This window comes from Apis laboriosa, unplaced genomic scaffold (genome assembly GCF_014066325.1).
Source record: "Apis laboriosa isolate Shangri-la unplaced genomic scaffold, ASM1406632v1 scaffold105_cov147, whole genome shotgun sequence".
Taxonomy (NCBI): domain Eukaryota; kingdom Metazoa; phylum Arthropoda; class Insecta; order Hymenoptera; family Apidae; genus Apis; species Apis laboriosa.
Window position 1 is genome coordinate 382,240 of NW_025220714.1, and position 18,048 is coordinate 400,287.

Genomic DNA, 18,048 nt, shown 5'->3' on the forward strand with positions numbered 1-18,048 from the left:
TTATTAAATGACAAGCAAACGAATATCACCTTGTTCACGTTAATTATACTTCATACCGCATACACGAACTTCAAGAAATAATGTTGCGATCCGTGAATCATTTGCCGCGATTTATCGCAAGGAGTAATGTAATTATCAGAAATATTGATTTTTTTTCTTCGACGAATAAATCTGATTTTTACTTTTCCGCTTTTCTTCCAGCGATTCCCTTCGCAAACTCAGCATCTGAAGCAGGAAAGTGGTCGGTATTTTCACGTAAATTTCAGTCCAGGTCAGGAAAAAGTGCAATGTGGTACAGACACGAATGTAAAGAATTTTTAATACAAATTTCCCATTTCCATTCTATCATTTTATCGAATTTACGGTATTTATGAATTATAAATTATTTTAATATCTCATATATTTTTTTTACAGAATTATCCCGTGATAGATCATTGTTACGATGTTGTGGTTGTGGGCGCGGGTGGTGCAGGATTGAGAGCTGCCTTTGGTTTAGGTAACTTTATCACAAATCACATTTCAAAATTAAATCGAGATAATAATATTCTTTTTTTTTTTTTCTTCAATCTTTCAATTTCAACTTTAAATTCTTTTTTGTTAAATAGGAAGTAAAGGGTACAGAGTGGCAGTGATTACAAAATTATTTCCAACGAGATCTCATACCGTGGCCGCTCAGGGAGGAATAAATGCCGTCCTTAACAACGATAAGGATGATAATTGGCTTTATCACATGTACGATACCGTTAAAGGATCTGATTGGTTAGGAGATCAGGATGCGATACATTTTCTAGCGAGAGAGGCAGCACGAGCCGTTTACGAACTTGAAAATTACGGTAATTTTATGAAATAGATATCAGTATTACAAAATTCTTGCGAAAGGCGAGAAATTGAGAAATTAAAAAAAGATAATGAATATATATCATCAACGAAACTACTGTTCACTGGAGTTGATAAGAAGTCTCGCGAAAAGAAATGCCTATTTTCACATTCATTTTTATTTCTATCATGATATTTGTCACATATACTAATCCAAAACGACAATCTCAATGCATTAGCATTTGCAATATATAGGCACAGAATCCACAGAATTTTAACATATACACATATACATACTATAGATATATTAATATTATATCAAAGTAATTAATAATTTCGAAAATGTTTCAGTTTCCAATCTTAAATGATTATCCTAATGTAACTTCATAAGTGAAAATAATTTTTACGATTTTGAATATTTAAATTATAGCTCTTCTACTATTATGCAGTGTGTGGTGTCAGGATTATCAACAAAGTGTCTAAAGTGGGGATAGGCGGATAGGCGGTCCTAGCGAAGGATTCCTCTTGCCCCTGTGTCCCTGTCCCGCGTGACTTCTTTCCACCAATGAACAGTACTTTACTGTACTTTAACGTAACGTAACGTTGAAATTGAAAATTCTCAATTCAAATTTAATGATCCCTTTAACAATCTTAAAATACTTAATAATTCGTAATAATAATACGATAAATCAAATAAAAAGTAAAAGTGGTAAAAGTTTTTCTTAAATATATATATATTATATAATGATATTTTAGGCTGTCCTTTCAGTCGTACGGAAGATGGAAAAATTTACCAGCGCGCATTCGGTGGTCAGTCGTTAAAATTTGGAAAGGGTGGTCAAGCTCGTAGAACTTGCGCCGCTGCAGACAGAACTGGGCATGCAATACTGCATACTTTATACGGGCAAAGTTTACGTTACGATGTCCATTATTACGTGGAATATTTTGCCCTTGATCTTCTTATGGTCGGACGGTGCTGCAAGGGCGTAATGGCATGGGAATTAGAATCTGGACTTTTGCATCGATTCAGAGCTCATCATACGGTAAATTCATTTTTCATCGATAATAAAATATTTATTATATGTATAATTGTATACTGTATCTCTTTTTTTAGAATCTGATAAGAAATATTTTTATTATTTTTTTAATACAAGAATTAGTCGAGACAATTACAATTGGAATTAGAATTAAGCTTTATGACTATATTTCGGTTTTCAAATTTTAACATATAATGGAACAATATATTTTTTATACATAGTATTCACTTTATTGAATTATTAAATTATTGAAGTTTTCAATAATTTTTGTATAAAAATATGTTATTCTGCATTTATGTTTCCGTTTATTTTTTTCTCATAAATCGTTTGGATTGTACATATCATATTCATCGGTCTTTCAATCGTGTAAAAAAGAATTCCAGTCACCTTATCTTTAGTATCATATTACCATATTATTCCGCGAAACACGTGACGATCGTTAAGCTTTACAGGACCAGACCAGATAACAGCTCTGTTTGAATCTTAACAAGAATTTTGCGTATTATTTATGCGTTTATTGTTCATTGGATGGAAAGAAGTCTCGCGGAAGAAATGCAGATCTGATTGATTAAACCATGGAATTTGTCACATATACTAATCCAAAAATGATCCGTATCTAAATCTCGATGCATTAGTCTAGGCATCCAAAGAATTCTAATGTATCGATATGATATAAAATTTTTTTATTTTTCGTAATATGTGTAAGTTAATTACATTTGTAAACAGTAGTTTAATTTATAAATGTAATTTTGTATTAAGATAACAATATAGTTAAGATAATAATTATATATATACAAATAAAACATATTATCAAAATAATTAATAATTTTGAAAATATTTCAGCTTCCAATCTTAGATGATCCTAATGTAACTTTATAAATGAAAATAATTTTTACGATTTTGAATATTTAAATATATAATAATATATATAAAAATATATATTATAGTTCTACTACTATTTAGTGTGTGGTGTAATTGTAACAAAGCGTCTAAAGTGGGGATAGGCGATCCTAGCGAAGGATCCCTCTTGCCCCTCATCCCACGTGACTTTTTTCCACCAGTGAACAGTACTTATACGTAACATGTGAATCATATACACATAATATACATATATACAATTTATATAAACAAATATGTATATATGCAATTTTTTAACGATAAATCTAAGTTTACCGATTTGATGATTAAATTTAAGATCGATGTCGAATCGAGATAATATAAATATAAATATATAAAGAAGCTGATACTTTTTCCAGGTATTAGCAACAGGAGGAGCGGGAAGATGTTATCTCTCTTGCACCGCGGCTCATACATGCACAGGAGATGGTCTTGCGATAGCCTCTAGAGCAGGATTGCCCCTTGAAGATATGGAGTTCATCCAGTTCCATCCAACCGGTATTCGCGTGGCAAAAAAAGGAAAACAAAATATGAAACCAAGAGTAAATGATTTCCACGTTTAACCAGTTGATCTTTCTTCCAGGGATATATGGAAGCGGCATTTTAATAACGGAGGGCGTCCGAGGGGAAGGTGGAAAGTTGGTGAATTCTCAAGGAGAATTTTTCATGGAACGATACGCTCCAAACGCGAAGGATCTCGCATCTCGTGATATCGTCTCCAGGGCGATAACGATGGAAGTATTGGAAGGAAGGTGAATTTCAATAATGATTTTTTTCAAATTGTTTTCACGCATAATTAGATTGTATTATGTTAATATTTTTTGAATTATTATTTTAAAGAATACTGACATAATTGATATTTTTTTTTAAAAAAAATCGTAGATGGAAAAAAACTTAAAAATGTTTGTAAAATCATTATATAATAAATTTGCTGTTGAATAATATTGCAAAAAAAAAAACTCGAATCTTCGTAATAACTTTGATAGAAAATTGACATGTTTTCCAATTACATAAGATAAATTATGTAAAATTTACTATGAATTCAAAGTTTCTAATAAAAATAAAAAAAAATCATAGTTTAAATAATTTTATATTATTTTTTTTGTAATATTTGTTTACATATAATACTTCCATATGATGCTCTTTTTAAATTACTTAAAACATTGTTTAAAATCATAAAAATTCTTAAAAAACATCTAAGAATATATTCCAATCTGTATCAATCTTATAATAACACTTTTCATAATCCGTTTAGAGGTGTAGGTTTGAAGAAGGATCATGTGTACCTGCAATTGCATCATCTACCATTAGAAACGATACGAACACGATTACCCGGAATTTCACATTTATCTTGGGTGTTCAGCGGCGTGAATGTGGAAAAAGAGCCGATACCAGTTATTCCTACGGTACATTACAACATGGGCGGTATACCCACAAACTGGAAAGCGCAGGTAAATTGTAAAAACAATATAGGTGACCTAAATAGATCAAGTGTAACGTATGAATCATCGAATCGTGGATAAGGTTCTATCGCGTGAGAACGAGGAGGACACCATTATCGATGGACTTTGGGCAGCAGGTGAAACTGCATGTGTATCTATCCATGGTGCCAATCGATTAGGCGCCAACAGCCTTCTGGAATTGGTCGTTTTTGGCAAAGCAATTGCCGATCAAATTGATTGTTTAACGAGGCCTGGTGAACGTCACGAGGATTTATCAACCGTAAGAATTTTATTATTTGTATTATATTTATTTTATAATTTTATTATATTATTTTTTATTTCATGAAATTGACATGTGTCAAGAATTGCAAAATACTTGATTCACTATTGCAGAATACTTGACAGTTATTTCAGCCAAAATCGTCGAATATTAGATAGTCGTCTTTCTTTTTAATAAATTTTTCATATTTTTTCTTTATCTTTATATTGATTGAGGAAAAAAATAATATATTTTTCTAAATAGTACAATTCCTGGTCATCAAACATTTTTTTTTTCTTTAAGGATATTATGTTTTATACGTTTCTTTAAGGATATATATTTTATAAGTAGAAAATTATTCTTGAAAGTTATTCAAATTATACTAGTTTTATTATTTGATAAATTCAATTTAATAAAAACAAAATATTATAATGTATTTTTTTAATTTTTTTAATTTTTTTTTTTTTTTTTTTAAATATAATGAAAAAAATGATCTTTAAATATATTTAATCTATAATATTAAATTACTTTTAAAATGTCTATTTAATATACTGATAAATTTTATTTACTTTTTAATCTTAAACGATTAAAAAATAATGATATCTTATTAAAACTAATTAATGAATATCTTGAACATATTAAGAGATATAATATTGTTCTTATATCTAAACTAAACTTTCAATATTAACTAATCATAGCAAAAAGTACACAATATATTAATACAGTATATTTTGCATCGAATATTAAAAAGCATTAAAATAGAAAAGAATAACATTGAAAAGTTATAAATAAAGACAAATTAAAAAAACAATTAATGTTGTAAATTACAACAATGTAAATTTATCGTATGTTGTTTTTTGTAACGTTATCTCGTTTTCTATTTTTAATGGTGATTCACATATATGTGAGGCAATCAAGTTATCAAAGTTCAATTGGAATGTTTTTATAATTAATATTATCATAATTATGCGCTGCAATTACTTAAACTATTATGAACTTCAATAGAAAACTATTTAAAAAAATTGCATTTATTTATTTAATTTAACATTAAAATATTTTTTTGAATGTTATATTTTAAATTATAATATTAAAAAAAACAGTTTAATTCATCAACTTCCATTCATAATCCTCTATTCAATAAACACTTTCATTCAACAATGACATTCGAATCGAATTGATTGATGACAACAATAAAGAATAGAATACTAGCTATTATTAACTTTTATTATCATTTTCCTTCTGATGAGTATATTTCAAACATTAAAATTTGTATACAGTTGATTGGCGAGGACACTATTTGCCGTTTCGACGCGACACGTCATGCAAAAGGTTGTGTTCCTGTAGTCGAACTACGGGAAGAAATGCAGCAAACTATGCAGAAATATTGTTCAGTATTCAGAACCTGCGATACATTACAACGAGCATGTCGTGAGATGACGCGACTTTATACCTGCGATTTGCCGGATCTATGTGTAGGTGAATTGATCGAAAAGTTCCATTTACGTAAGATCGAACTATAGTCTTAACCTGCACGACATTCAATGTTTCTTTCACAATTGCAATAATTGTTATATAATTATTAATTGGCGAATGATATGAACAGAGCAATATTTTTCTAACTTTCCGCCAAATGTTGTTATTATATTTTACAAGTAAAAAATAAAAAATATTTTATTAAAAAATTATAGCAAAAATGTGAAATAACATTTAATGCATTATAAAGATTAATATATTAATATCATAGTATCATCATAATATACTATCATCTAACATTTTCACGTTGAAATGTATAATAATAATAAAGTAAATCAAATTAATCACATATTGATTTTATACATTTTATATCCAATCAAATAATTTTATAACAAAATATTTAAAATTCTTTTACGGAATAATTTATTATTTATTGATATTAATTGATCCACAAGTTATAGGTTATGAATCTCGATTTTACTATTTAAAAAAAAAGATATAAAGAATAAACAAATGACTTAGAAATTCGTGAAATTTATTTCTAAAATTTCATTTCATAATTTATAACTTGTTATTATTAGTAAATTATTAATAAACATTATTAATAATTTAATTATGCGAGAGTACACATCGAAATTTTTTTTATTAATATTTTCTATTAAATATTTCCAATTTTATAACACAGTTACCAGGAATTTCACGTTTAATTTACTGTAGGTTCAAGATCAATCACTAATATGGAACACAGAATTGGTAGAAGCTATAGAATTACAAAATATGATGTTATCTTGCATGCACATCGTTTATGCAGCAGAAAACAGAAAAGAATCTCGAGGATCGCATGCCCGTGAAGATTTCAAAGTATTTGCAATTTTTGCAATGTGTAATTTAGTATATATATATATATAACTTGTTAATTTTCACGAAGAATTCAAACAAAAATTATATTTACAGGAACGAATCGACGAGTACGATTATACGAAACCGCTCGAAGGTCAAAAGAAACGATCGTATAAAGAACATTGGCGCAAACACACACTTACGTGGGCCCGACCAGATGGTTCAGTGAGTTATCAAACTTGCCCATATTCTATTATCGTTCATTCTGCAAATATATATATATATACATTCCTATACTACAGAAGATCATACAATGGAATTCTATTTATCTAAGTCAGTCGAAATGAATTTATATGAGTGTAGTTATATAATAAGAGATATCTATTACTATTATCTATAAATCTTTATTCAAATAATAATTCATATTTACGCATAAGTAAATTTAATAAACAAGAATTTTTTTTTAATTCGATAATAATTATAATTCTATTCTAATGAATAGAGTTCTATTGCATATTTATTATATTCTATTATATTTTTCTGAAAGAATCTTTTATTTCTTTGTTTAATGTAAAATATTCGAATTTATTTACTAATTGAATTCAGAATTTCACTAAAGACATTTTATTTATTTTTCTTTTCAAAAACTTTCTTATTGGTAAATATTTAGATTTGTATTATATTTAGATTTGTATATTACATATACATATATTGTTTTTTTTTTATTATTTTTCAAAAACAAATTTCAAAAACATTTATTATATTTTACAGATCAGCATTTCTTATCGTCCCGTTATCGATACGACACTGGACGAATCAGAAGCTCGACACGTTCCACCAACAGTTCGAATATATTAAATACGGTTATGAAACTGGTAGATTTTTTCCAATCTTTTTTCTCGTTTTTTTCGTCTGGTTCTATTCTATTTTTTAAATTAACGCATTATCAATGGCTAACATTGTTCGTGTTAGTGTGGCTGATAATTTAAATATGAGCTCAGTTCGTTATCTCGAAATTACAACGACACATATAGATTTCGTCGTTTGTAGAAGGTTCGTGAATTCTATATAAATTTTGTTCATCGCATTCAAACGATATTACAACAACTAATTCTAAACAGAAGCGGGGATTTATCCATTTTATTTACATATTAAATAGCCAACCAATCGTCTAACAAACGGAATTATACATATATGTTCTTCAATTATACATATATGCTTCCGAATGAAAGTCATTTTTTTCTGCTGTTTACGACTATTTTCGAACATTATTCATTCATTTCAACAAGGTGAAAATGATTATTTGGAAATTTTACATTGATTTGCTATATTTCGTAAGATCGAATCATTGATGAATAATTGACGTGCATAAAAAACATGCATGATATTATTACATTCTATATTACTTAATTACATTCGATGTATGTGATAAATGCAACGAAGTTATATAATTAAAAATATATATAATATAATTTTACGATCTCATTGTATCGAAAAAATGTAGCAATTTCAAATACATTAATCTAAAAAATTTTTAATTTTTTTCTTGCATTTTGATTTGTAAATTGAATTTTTCAAATATTTAATTTATTATATACTTTATATATTATTATATCTTTAAACAAATCAATAAAATTTTTCAATAATTACTTACTATTAAAATATTATATAAAATATATAAAATATATTCATAAAATATTTAAAAGATTTATATCATTTATAAGCTTAGCCATGAACACCTACACTAACTATATACGTGGAAGTTAACCTGTTTCATAAATTATTCCTATAGCAACACCAATACTTGAATTATTATTGTGTTAGTAGCATCTGGTTGAAAGAGAAACCTGCTATGTAATACCCCACCATATAGTATAAAGTTTATCTATGTATGTAGAGACGAGCCCACAAAGAACAACCAATAGGGAAGCAAAATATACATCGTACCGCCAACCCTGGAGCACGATAAATCTTTTTCATTTTTTCTCCGCGTGCAACAGGAAATAAAGCTCAGTTAAGCACCGTTAGTGACTATGTTAACAATTTTGTAAAATATGAATTTTTACAAAATCAATATCATGAAATTCAAAATATAATGATAGATTTTGAATATTTTAAAACTCTTTAAAAGATTTCAAAATCAATTCGCATAGAATCATTATTTCATTAAATATGATAAAATTTAAAATCTAGAATGGCTGTATACATATAAATAATGTTACTTTTATGTTTAACAACGAAGCTTTATAGTTTTCAACTTCAATATTAATTCTTATAAAAATTTATTAAATGTATTTAAAATTTTTAGTCTTTTTCATTTAATTTTTATTATTGAGATCATAGATAAATATATGATATACATTATTAAAGTTAATACTAGAGTACTTTCCCTTTAGAACCCACGCAATTCACAGCTATGTATATAATTTTGAAATACCGTTAACACCCCATCATATGTAAAGTGAAATGAGAACCGCTTAATTTTTTCGCGGTATCATTTAATTTTCCCGCCTATAGTTAGCTACTATTCATAATATTAACTTCAAAATTCCGAAAGATTAAGAATTAATATTAAAACAGTTATATGTTATTAATGTTAAAAACAATCAAGACATATGAATAATAAATAATGAAATGGAAATTTAAAATTAGCGAGAGCCTTAAAGGTGAGGTTATCTTATAACGATACAATTGGCAGCACTGGTATTCATCAGGGAGCTTCCACCAGTAGTCGGTACTCAACCGACTCGAACGTTTCACATCGCCGTGCAAGAAGTGCGGGAGTGAAATAATAAAAATTAGGGTTAGTTACACGATATAATCGAATCGCGCATTTGACAAATAAGTGCGCGTGTAATTATTAATAATAAAAATTTTCACTTGAACAGGTGACATTATATCAAAATGAGTGGTCTATTAAAGCTGTCGTCTTTACTAGTGAGAAATCCTCCCACAACGACGTTGGTAAGTTGGTTTTCGTTAAGTTATATAATTTTTAATCTAATGGTGTATCTTTATCATATAATATCTAACATTGATCAATTACGTAAGATTGCTAACATATATTAATGGACCAGTATCGATTCACTGAATTTCTCTGTTATGAAAATCATAATTCTTTATATCTATTTTAAAATCACGAATAAAGAAATATCTATTAAACCTAATATTTGAAATTATAATAATTAAAATATGCATTCGAAATAGATAAAAGAACGTTTAGCACATATCGAATGTCTCTTTTTTGCCGCACTTCCCTCATTTCTTACGCGCCACCCCACTAGTAACCGGCCTATACAATAATCGTGATTTTTCATTGCAAAGTAGGTAACGGTGATTCTAATTTCCGTTATCTTCATTAAACAGATAATTATTTATATATTTTTTATTTTGATATCGAATTTAAATAATCAATTGTGAAATTAGAAGTTTAATTATAATTGCGAATGAATTACCGGCATGGGAAGTTGACATTAGCGCGAAATTACATTCTTTAAATTATGATTTCATGTGTTATAAATTCAATGACGCTATTATCTTCAAGTTTCTCCGACTTGTATTCATCGCATTATGTTATTCATAAATGAAAACGCAATAGAATTATTTCAGAAGATTACTAAATCGTTAATTTTCATATTCAAGAATTCGTGTGATATATATTATATTTTAAATATATTTTAAAACGAAAAATTTTTTGAATATATTTGTTCAATTTAAATGTATCAATTTAAATTATATATAAATATATGATATATTTTTATAGTATAGAATAAAAAGTTTGTATCTCTAATCATATATATTTTTTTTATAATGCTCTATATGATGAATAACAGATAATATAACGAATACACGTGATGAATACACAGATAATAATATTATGATCTTATTATGAAACAATCATTTTCAATTTGATAAAAGGAATTACTTTACTTTTTGATTTAATTAACTTTCAAAAATTTAAATGATAATATATTTTTTCATTTTATATTTCGATAAAATTTTTTAAATATAGTTAACCTCTTGTTTCATATGTCTTAATTAATTACATATTAATTTTATATATTATAATTAATCTTAATATTATAAATATTATAAATTATCATTAAAAAATATTTAAAAATTATTATTTATAAATTATTATAATTATTAAAAATTATAAATTGAATTAATAAAAAAATAATTTATTTTATCTTTAAACAAATTTTGTTGAAATATAATTTTAATTAAACGAAAAATATCCGAGATTAAATTTTCGTTTAGATTGTTAATGTTGCAATATCAATGTAAAATTAATATATTATGTGTAAAATAAGTATTAATATCAAATTATCGAATTATTTATTAAATCAATTTACGTTTTGAAATGATTTAAATAGTGTCACATTACTTTTTTCAATTCAATTTCTAAAAGGTTTTATAAATAGAGCATTAATGCAATAATGGTTATCCTATATATATATATGAATTATCATGTATATAAGTATGTACATGTATATATATACTTACATCTATGCATAGATGCTATGGAATAAAATTTAGTTATGATTTTGTAATTACTATATATATATATATATATATATATTATTTTTATTCTAATTAGTCAATTATTTTTTCACATTATTTCAGAATAAATTGGGATTACCTGTTATTATAAATCGCAAATTACATTATACACCAGATGGCAAAGCTGCAAAAATCTCAGATGGTGTTTCTAAGCATTATCCATTAGTAGATCATACTTATGATGCTGTTGTTGTTGGTGCTGGTGGAGCAGGATTACGTGCAGCTTATGGTTTAGTTGCTGAAGGATTTAAGACAGCAGTTGTTACTAAATTATTTCCTACAAGGTCACATACTGTTGCTGCTCAAGGAGGTATCAATGCTGCCTTGGGTAATATGGAAGAAGATAACTGGCAGTGGCATATGTATGATACTGTGAAGGGATCTGACTGGTTAGGTGATCAGGATGCTATTCATTATATGACACGTGAAGCTCCAAAGGCAGTCATTGAATTGGAGAATTGTGGCATGCCTTTCAGTCGAACTTCAGATGGTAATATTGTTATTAAATATATTTAATACTATGCCTTATTTATAAAGTATATAGAAATTCTTTTTTTAATTTTATATGAGTCATAAATATACATAATAACATAATATATTCATGATTTTTTAAATAACAAACTACACAAGGAAAAAGTTATTCAAACATTAATTAATTATAAACACAATCACATTTATATAACCAATTATCATGTGCTTATGAACTCATATCTGATATGTCACTTGTATTTGTATCTGTTGAACAACCTGAAGTAATTGAATCAGTATCAGATTCAGTATAATTTTTATTCTTGTTAGGTCTTTTTGGTTCCTGCAATTAAAAACATTTACAATAAAATAAATAAATAAATATATATATATATATATGTAAATTTACTTATTTTATTTGTAATATATCTTAAATAATTATCTTAAATAAGATATTAACCTTCTTTTTTTTTTCTTTCTTGCCAGGTTTTTCTTGTTTTTGAGAGTCATCATTCTTTGGTTGTTCTATATTTATATTTTCAATTTTATATGTATTTTCAGTTTTCTGTTGATTTTGTTTCTTATTTCTAATGTCCATAGCTGCCTTTAAATATGGCTGTTTTTCATCAGAAGACATTTTCTTCCATCTTTCTCCAGCCATTTGAAATATTCTACTACTTTTTACACCATCATAATTCTATAAAAATATTTTTCTTCGTATTAAAACTAAATAAATAAATATTTTATGTTTAATTTGTGCTTACTTGTCTGAAATCCTGAACAAAATTTATAAAAGCATTGGAACTCCAATGTCTAGAACTTTTATATGGTGAACGAGAACGAGAATGGGCTCTTTGATTCAAACTATGTAAATAATAAATATATATATAATAAATATAATAATAAATATAATATATATATAATAAATATAATAATAAATATATATATATAATAATAATGAAAATTATTATTTAAATAATTATAATTAATAAATTTATAACAGATAAATTATAAAAATAAATAATAAAAATATATAAATTACCTATTTGACTTCAGTTTAGAATTTGATTTAGACTCTATTATTTTTTTAATTTGTTTACTTGTATTATATTCTCCATCTTTAAAATTTTCTTCATTAGATCCATCACAATTTTTGTCTTGGTTTATATTTTTATCCATAATTGAATATATATAATTTGTAACTTTTTAATATTTATAACAATGTTTCAACATTTTTATTCAAAAACATTATTTTAAATTTATTATTCTAAAGAAATAAATATTATTACTACCAAAATTTATAACAATATCAAAAAATGTGTTGATATAAATTTGTTATTGATACTTAAAAATAACAAATCATATTTTATGGTTGCTATGTACTTAAATATATATTATTGTATTTCTAATAATGTGAATATGGTTATATTATATAATTTTAATTTCAAATTAAAGTTTATATAATATAATAGAAGAAGAGAAAATAAGAGTTAAATTATATATAAAATAATTATAAATTACTAATAAGTTGAACCTTTATATATATTCAAAATATTATATCAAATATAAAATTTTTCCTGATATAATAATTTCTATTTTAGGTAAAATATATCAACGTGCTTTTGGTGGACAATCTCTGAAATTTGGAAAAGGTGGCCAAGCTCACAGATGTTGCTGTGTAGCAGATAGGACAGGTCATTCTTTACTTCATACATTATATGGTCAATCCTTGAGTTATGACTGTAATTATTTTGTTGAATATTTTGCTCTGGATTTATTAATGGAAGATGGAGAGTGTAGAGGAGTGATTGCTCTTTGTTTGGAAGATGGTACACTTCATCGTTTTCATTCTAAAAACACAGTATTAGCAACTGGAGGATATGGACGTGCATATTTCTCTTGCACATCTGCTCATACATGCACTGGTGATGGCACTGCAATGATATCTAGAGCCAATTTACCTAATCAAGATTTGGAATTTGTGCAATTTCATCCTACAGGTATAAAATAATATACAAAAGTTGCTTCATATGATTAAATAGTAATATTATATATTTATGAAATTATTTTAGGAATATATGGAGCTGGTTGTCTTATCACAGAAGGTAGTCGTGGTGAAGGAGGCTATCTTGTAAATAGTGAAGGTGAAAGGTTTATGGAACGTTATGCTCCAGTTGCAAAAGATTTAGCCTCTAGAGATGTTGTATCTAGATCTATGACTATTGAAATTCGGGAAGGCAGGTAAATTATATGAATGTATACAATATATTTAAATCATATAATAAGTGAAAATAAATATTATTATCAAAATTTATAACAATATCAAAAAATGTGTTGATACAAATTTGTTATTAACACTTAAATATAACAAATCATATTTTATGGTTATTATTTACTTAAATATTCTATTTGAGAAGAAATAAATGGACAATATTTTATTATTTTTCAATTTTGAGATATTAAAAAATGTATAAATAATATTTAATTTTTCCTGATATAATAATTTCACAACACAATTCACAAAAAATTATTTAATTAAGATTATATTATAATATATATTATAATACACATAATTTATTTTTATTTAGAGGTGTTGGTCCTGAAAAAGATCATATTTATTTGCAATTACATCACTTACCACCTGAACAGTTAGCAGCTAGGCTACCTGGAATCTCTGAAACAGCAATGATATTTGCTGGAGTTGATGTAACCAGAGAACCTATTCCAGTTATACCTACGGTACATTATAACATGGGTATGTATAACATCTTATTTTCTTTCAAAAAATGTATTGCTATATTTTATAAATATCATAAATATGTTATATAATTTAATTTCATATTATTAAAAATTTTATTATATATTTATTATATTTTTATATTAATATTTTAAATTATATTATATAATTTTATTATATATTTTATTATATAGGAGGAATACCTACAAATTATAAAGGACAGGTTCTAACGAGAAAAAATGATCAGGATACAGTTGTGCCCGGACTTTACGCTTGTGGAGAATCAGCTTGTGCATCTGTTCATGGTGCTAATCGTCTTGGTGCAAATTCATTATTAGATTTAGTTGTATTCGGCCGTGCCTGTGCTAAAACAATTGCAGCGGAAAATAAGCCAGGAGAAACTATTGGTCCTCTAAAACCCGTTAGCATAAATTTTTATTATGACTATTAGATAATATAATGGAAAATTATTATCATAATCTATTTTATTCTATTATTATATTCTAATATATTTTAGAATGCCGGAGAAGAAAGTGTGGCGAACTTGGATTGGGTCAGAAATGCGAATGGTAATGTTTCTACTGCAGAATTAAGATTGAGCATGCAAAAAACTATGCAAACTCATGCAGCCGTATTCAGAACAGCGGAAACATTACAAGAAGGTATAATTTCAGATCAAAATTTAATTTAAAATTATTTTAAAAATAGAAATGATGATATTTGAAATTAAAGTATTCTTAAATTCTATCAGGATGTCAGAAGATGTCTGCCTTATATAAAAAATTGAACGATCTTAAGGTGTTGGACAAATCTATGATATGGAATTCTGATCTTGTAGAATCTCTTGAATTACAAAATTTAATGATCAATGCCATGCAAACAATAGTAGCTGCTGAAAATAGAAAAGAAAGTCGTGGGGCTCATGCACGTGAAGATTTTAGAGATAGAATCGATGAATATGATTACAGTAAATCAACAGAAAACCAAAAACCTAGACCATTGGATCAACATTGGCGAAAGCATACACTTACAAAAATAAATGTTAGAACAGGAGAAGTAAGTATTAAATATAAAATAAATAATGTAACTATTACTTCTTTCTGTTTAGCTTAATAAATTAAATTTTTTTTTAGGTATCTATCGATTTCAGACCAGTTATAGACAATACTTTAAATAAACAGGAATGTGCGACAGTTCCACCCGCAATTCGTTCCTATTAGAATTTTTTTTCGAAGTAAATAATTTTATTTTTTTTACATTCCTTTTAGTAAAATTTTTTCGTCTTATCTATTTAAAATTGTCTATATGTAGAATTTGTATAATTTTTGTACAGGAAGGAGCAACCGACAAGGAGAAGTTACCGATATCCTATCATTACAATGCAGCAATTTTATTTATTATTGCACGTGAATCAGATCGTGCACCAAAGTGTAATTCTTGTCAATACTTGCACGTGTTGCAAGCAAGATTAGTTGTCCTTGTAGGATAATGGTGCTGAAATTATCTTCATTATTTTAAAGAAGATTTTAATCGATCTCTTAGCAAATCAATGCTACATTTATGTAAATTGAATAGTAAAATATTCTAGCGTGATTCAGGCAGCAAATAATTTCACGCACAGATCTTTTAAGGAGGAACGTTCTGTCTACCTCTACAATTTTGCAGTATTTCTCTTTCTGTAATTCTCAGTCGGAATAATGTCTTTTTCTACCGAACAATTTTGCAAATTCTATCTAATAATATTAAGAGTTATTTAATGAAGATATTTTGTACGATAATTCATGAGCTAGTACTCCCTAAAAGGTTGTGCAGCAAGAGTATGCCACTTTAGATGCGGCTATATACTTAACATTAACAGGTTAATATAGAAACAGTCTTAATCACAAGAATAACAATTAAACTTGATTTGTTTGTGATCAAAACTAGATCATATTTTGTATTTGATAGTATAAATTTATTCTCTAATATAGAATAATGCTGTTTGTGTTTTTAGTTTGGAGTGTCAGTACTTATATCGTTCAATATGTAGCTTGGTTTGGATTTTGTTTGATTATCTGTTTCTACGTTGCCTGTTATAACAGTCATGTATTATTTTTATCGTACCATATATTTCATAAATAATCTCGAATAATATCGAAATCAATAAGTACATGGATGAAATCGTGTACTTTAATATAATTTAATCTGAAAAGATATGCTGCGCAGCATGATATGTACATAAATTTGTCAATAAAACAGAAATCTTCATTCTTCTACTTATAAAAATTATTTTTCCGTGTAAAATGTACGTATAAAGTTTTTCTTATTAAGTTGTATTTATTTTTGTTTATTTATTGCTATATTGTATTTATAAAAAAAACACTATATTCTTGACGAATATCGTTTATTAAACCCATAATAATAATAATTTTTATGTTCTGGTCATAAATAAGAATTTTACGGATTAAATAAAAATTGCTACCAAACATATTTTCTAAAGCATTAAACTAAAGCTCGTAGCTAATACTTCAGAAAATGTTTACAAGTTACAATTTAATTTAAAATGAACATGGACTTAATGAATATGTTCTCACATACGAAACATTATACCATCAAAGAATACACAGATATATTCAAAAATAAATTGTGCATAAATTATACAATCATTTTGTGAAATCTAATATTACAAACATTTTAATGAACGTTTTAAAAAATAATATGAAATGATAAAAATTCAATAAAATTATTGGCACCAACATAAATGCTTCTTTTTGATCATTTTTCTTGTAAATTATATATTATTTAGCCAAAATTGAGTAGAAACGTGATATTACGTGGAAAACAATAAGTGAAAAATAAGTTTCAGATTTGCTATTTTTTACTTGATAAATTTAAAATTACATTTTGCAATTTTGCAAAATCGTGATTTTCTTTTTCTATCAGAAACATGATGTATTTTTAATTTGTAAAAAAAAGTTTCAAGTTTATTCTTATACTTCTTATACTTCGACCGATATTTCTTCACAGTTCTGCTTCTTAAGTTAATTTTGTAATTCTCGGCATTTAACACCAAATCGGACAAATAAAAATATATCTTTAATATCTTTATATATCTTTAATATAATATGCAAAAATTTACGAAATGAATTTTTAATTGTATACAGAAAATTCACTGCATTTATAATTTAGTAATTTAAATTAACAAGATTAAATCTACTAATATAATACAAAAAATCTTTTTATGTATTATATTGCAAATTCTTTTTAATTGTCAAACTAATAGTTTTTCACTTTTCAGTAAAAATTTGATTTCTAATTTTGATTTAATGAATCTTTTCAATAGTACAATATATTGTTTCCATTCTTTAGATTATTTTTTTCGTGTCATTTGAATTATATTCAAAATATTAATTTTTTACAAATCACTCTAATATTAAATTTTACTGTTTAATCACGTAAAATGTTACTTAAACCTGGAACGTTGTGCATTTCTTCGAGATCAAATTGCATTAATTAATAAAGTTCTAAAATGTTCTT

General features: G+C 26.2%; 3 protein-coding genes across 6 annotated transcripts; 2 read left to right on the forward strand and 1 right to left on the reverse strand.

Moving 5' to 3' along the window:
• The first annotated feature begins 391 nt into the window (after window positions 1-391).
• LOC122721140 (succinate dehydrogenase [ubiquinone] flavoprotein subunit, mitochondrial-like) lies at window positions 392-9,537 on the forward strand. 2 transcript variants are annotated; one of them, XM_043948464.1, is made up of 12 exons: window positions 392-496; window positions 606-833; window positions 1,573-1,859; window positions 3,110-3,248; window positions 3,334-3,502; window positions 4,006-4,201; window positions 4,275-4,472; window positions 5,729-5,923; window positions 6,642-6,785; window positions 6,879-6,989; window positions 7,536-7,639; window positions 9,417-9,537. In XM_043948464.1, the coding sequence occupies exons 2-11, from the start codon at window positions 731-733 to the stop codon at window positions 7,620-7,622; spliced, it is 1,629 nt and encodes a 542-aa protein (XP_043804399.1). In that variant the 5' UTR covers window positions 392-496; window positions 606-730; the 3' UTR covers window positions 7,623-7,639; window positions 9,417-9,537. The 2 variants fall into 2 exon arrangements, with proteins under 2 accessions (XP_043804399.1, XP_043804390.1); XM_043948455.1 differs by lacking the exon at window positions 9,417-9,537 and having other exon boundaries at window positions 7,536-9,361.
• Window positions 9,494-16,787, forward strand: LOC122721123 (succinate dehydrogenase [ubiquinone] flavoprotein subunit, mitochondrial). Of its 3 annotated transcripts, none has more exons than XM_043948443.1 (11): window positions 9,494-9,567; window positions 9,653-9,728; window positions 11,391-11,817; window positions 13,397-13,795; window positions 13,868-14,036; window positions 14,384-14,550; window positions 14,727-14,953; window positions 15,050-15,194; window positions 15,284-15,588; window positions 15,666-15,766; window positions 15,844-16,787. In XM_043948443.1, exons 2-10 carry the CDS (start codon window positions 9,669-9,671, stop codon window positions 15,750-15,752), a joined length of 1,986 nt encoding a protein of 661 aa, XP_043804378.1. In that variant the 5' UTR covers window positions 9,494-9,567; window positions 9,653-9,668; the 3' UTR covers window positions 15,753-15,766; window positions 15,844-16,787. The 3 variants fall into 3 exon arrangements, with proteins under 3 accessions (XP_043804378.1, XP_043804363.1, XP_043804371.1); XM_043948428.1 differs by having other exon boundaries at window positions 15,866-16,787; XM_043948436.1 differs by having other exon boundaries at window positions 9,519-9,728; window positions 15,866-16,787.
• On the reverse strand, window positions 11,829-12,974 carry LOC122721154 (high mobility group B protein 4-like). The gene is made up of 4 exons (XM_043948473.1): window positions 12,838-12,974; window positions 12,560-12,659; window positions 12,256-12,492; window positions 11,829-12,138 (listed from the first exon to the last, which is right to left on the reverse strand). Exons 1-4 carry the CDS (start codon window positions 12,972-12,974, stop codon window positions 12,025-12,027), a joined length of 588 nt encoding a protein of 195 aa, XP_043804408.1. The 3' UTR covers window positions 11,829-12,024.
• Window positions 16,788-18,048: the final 1,261 nt, after the last annotated feature.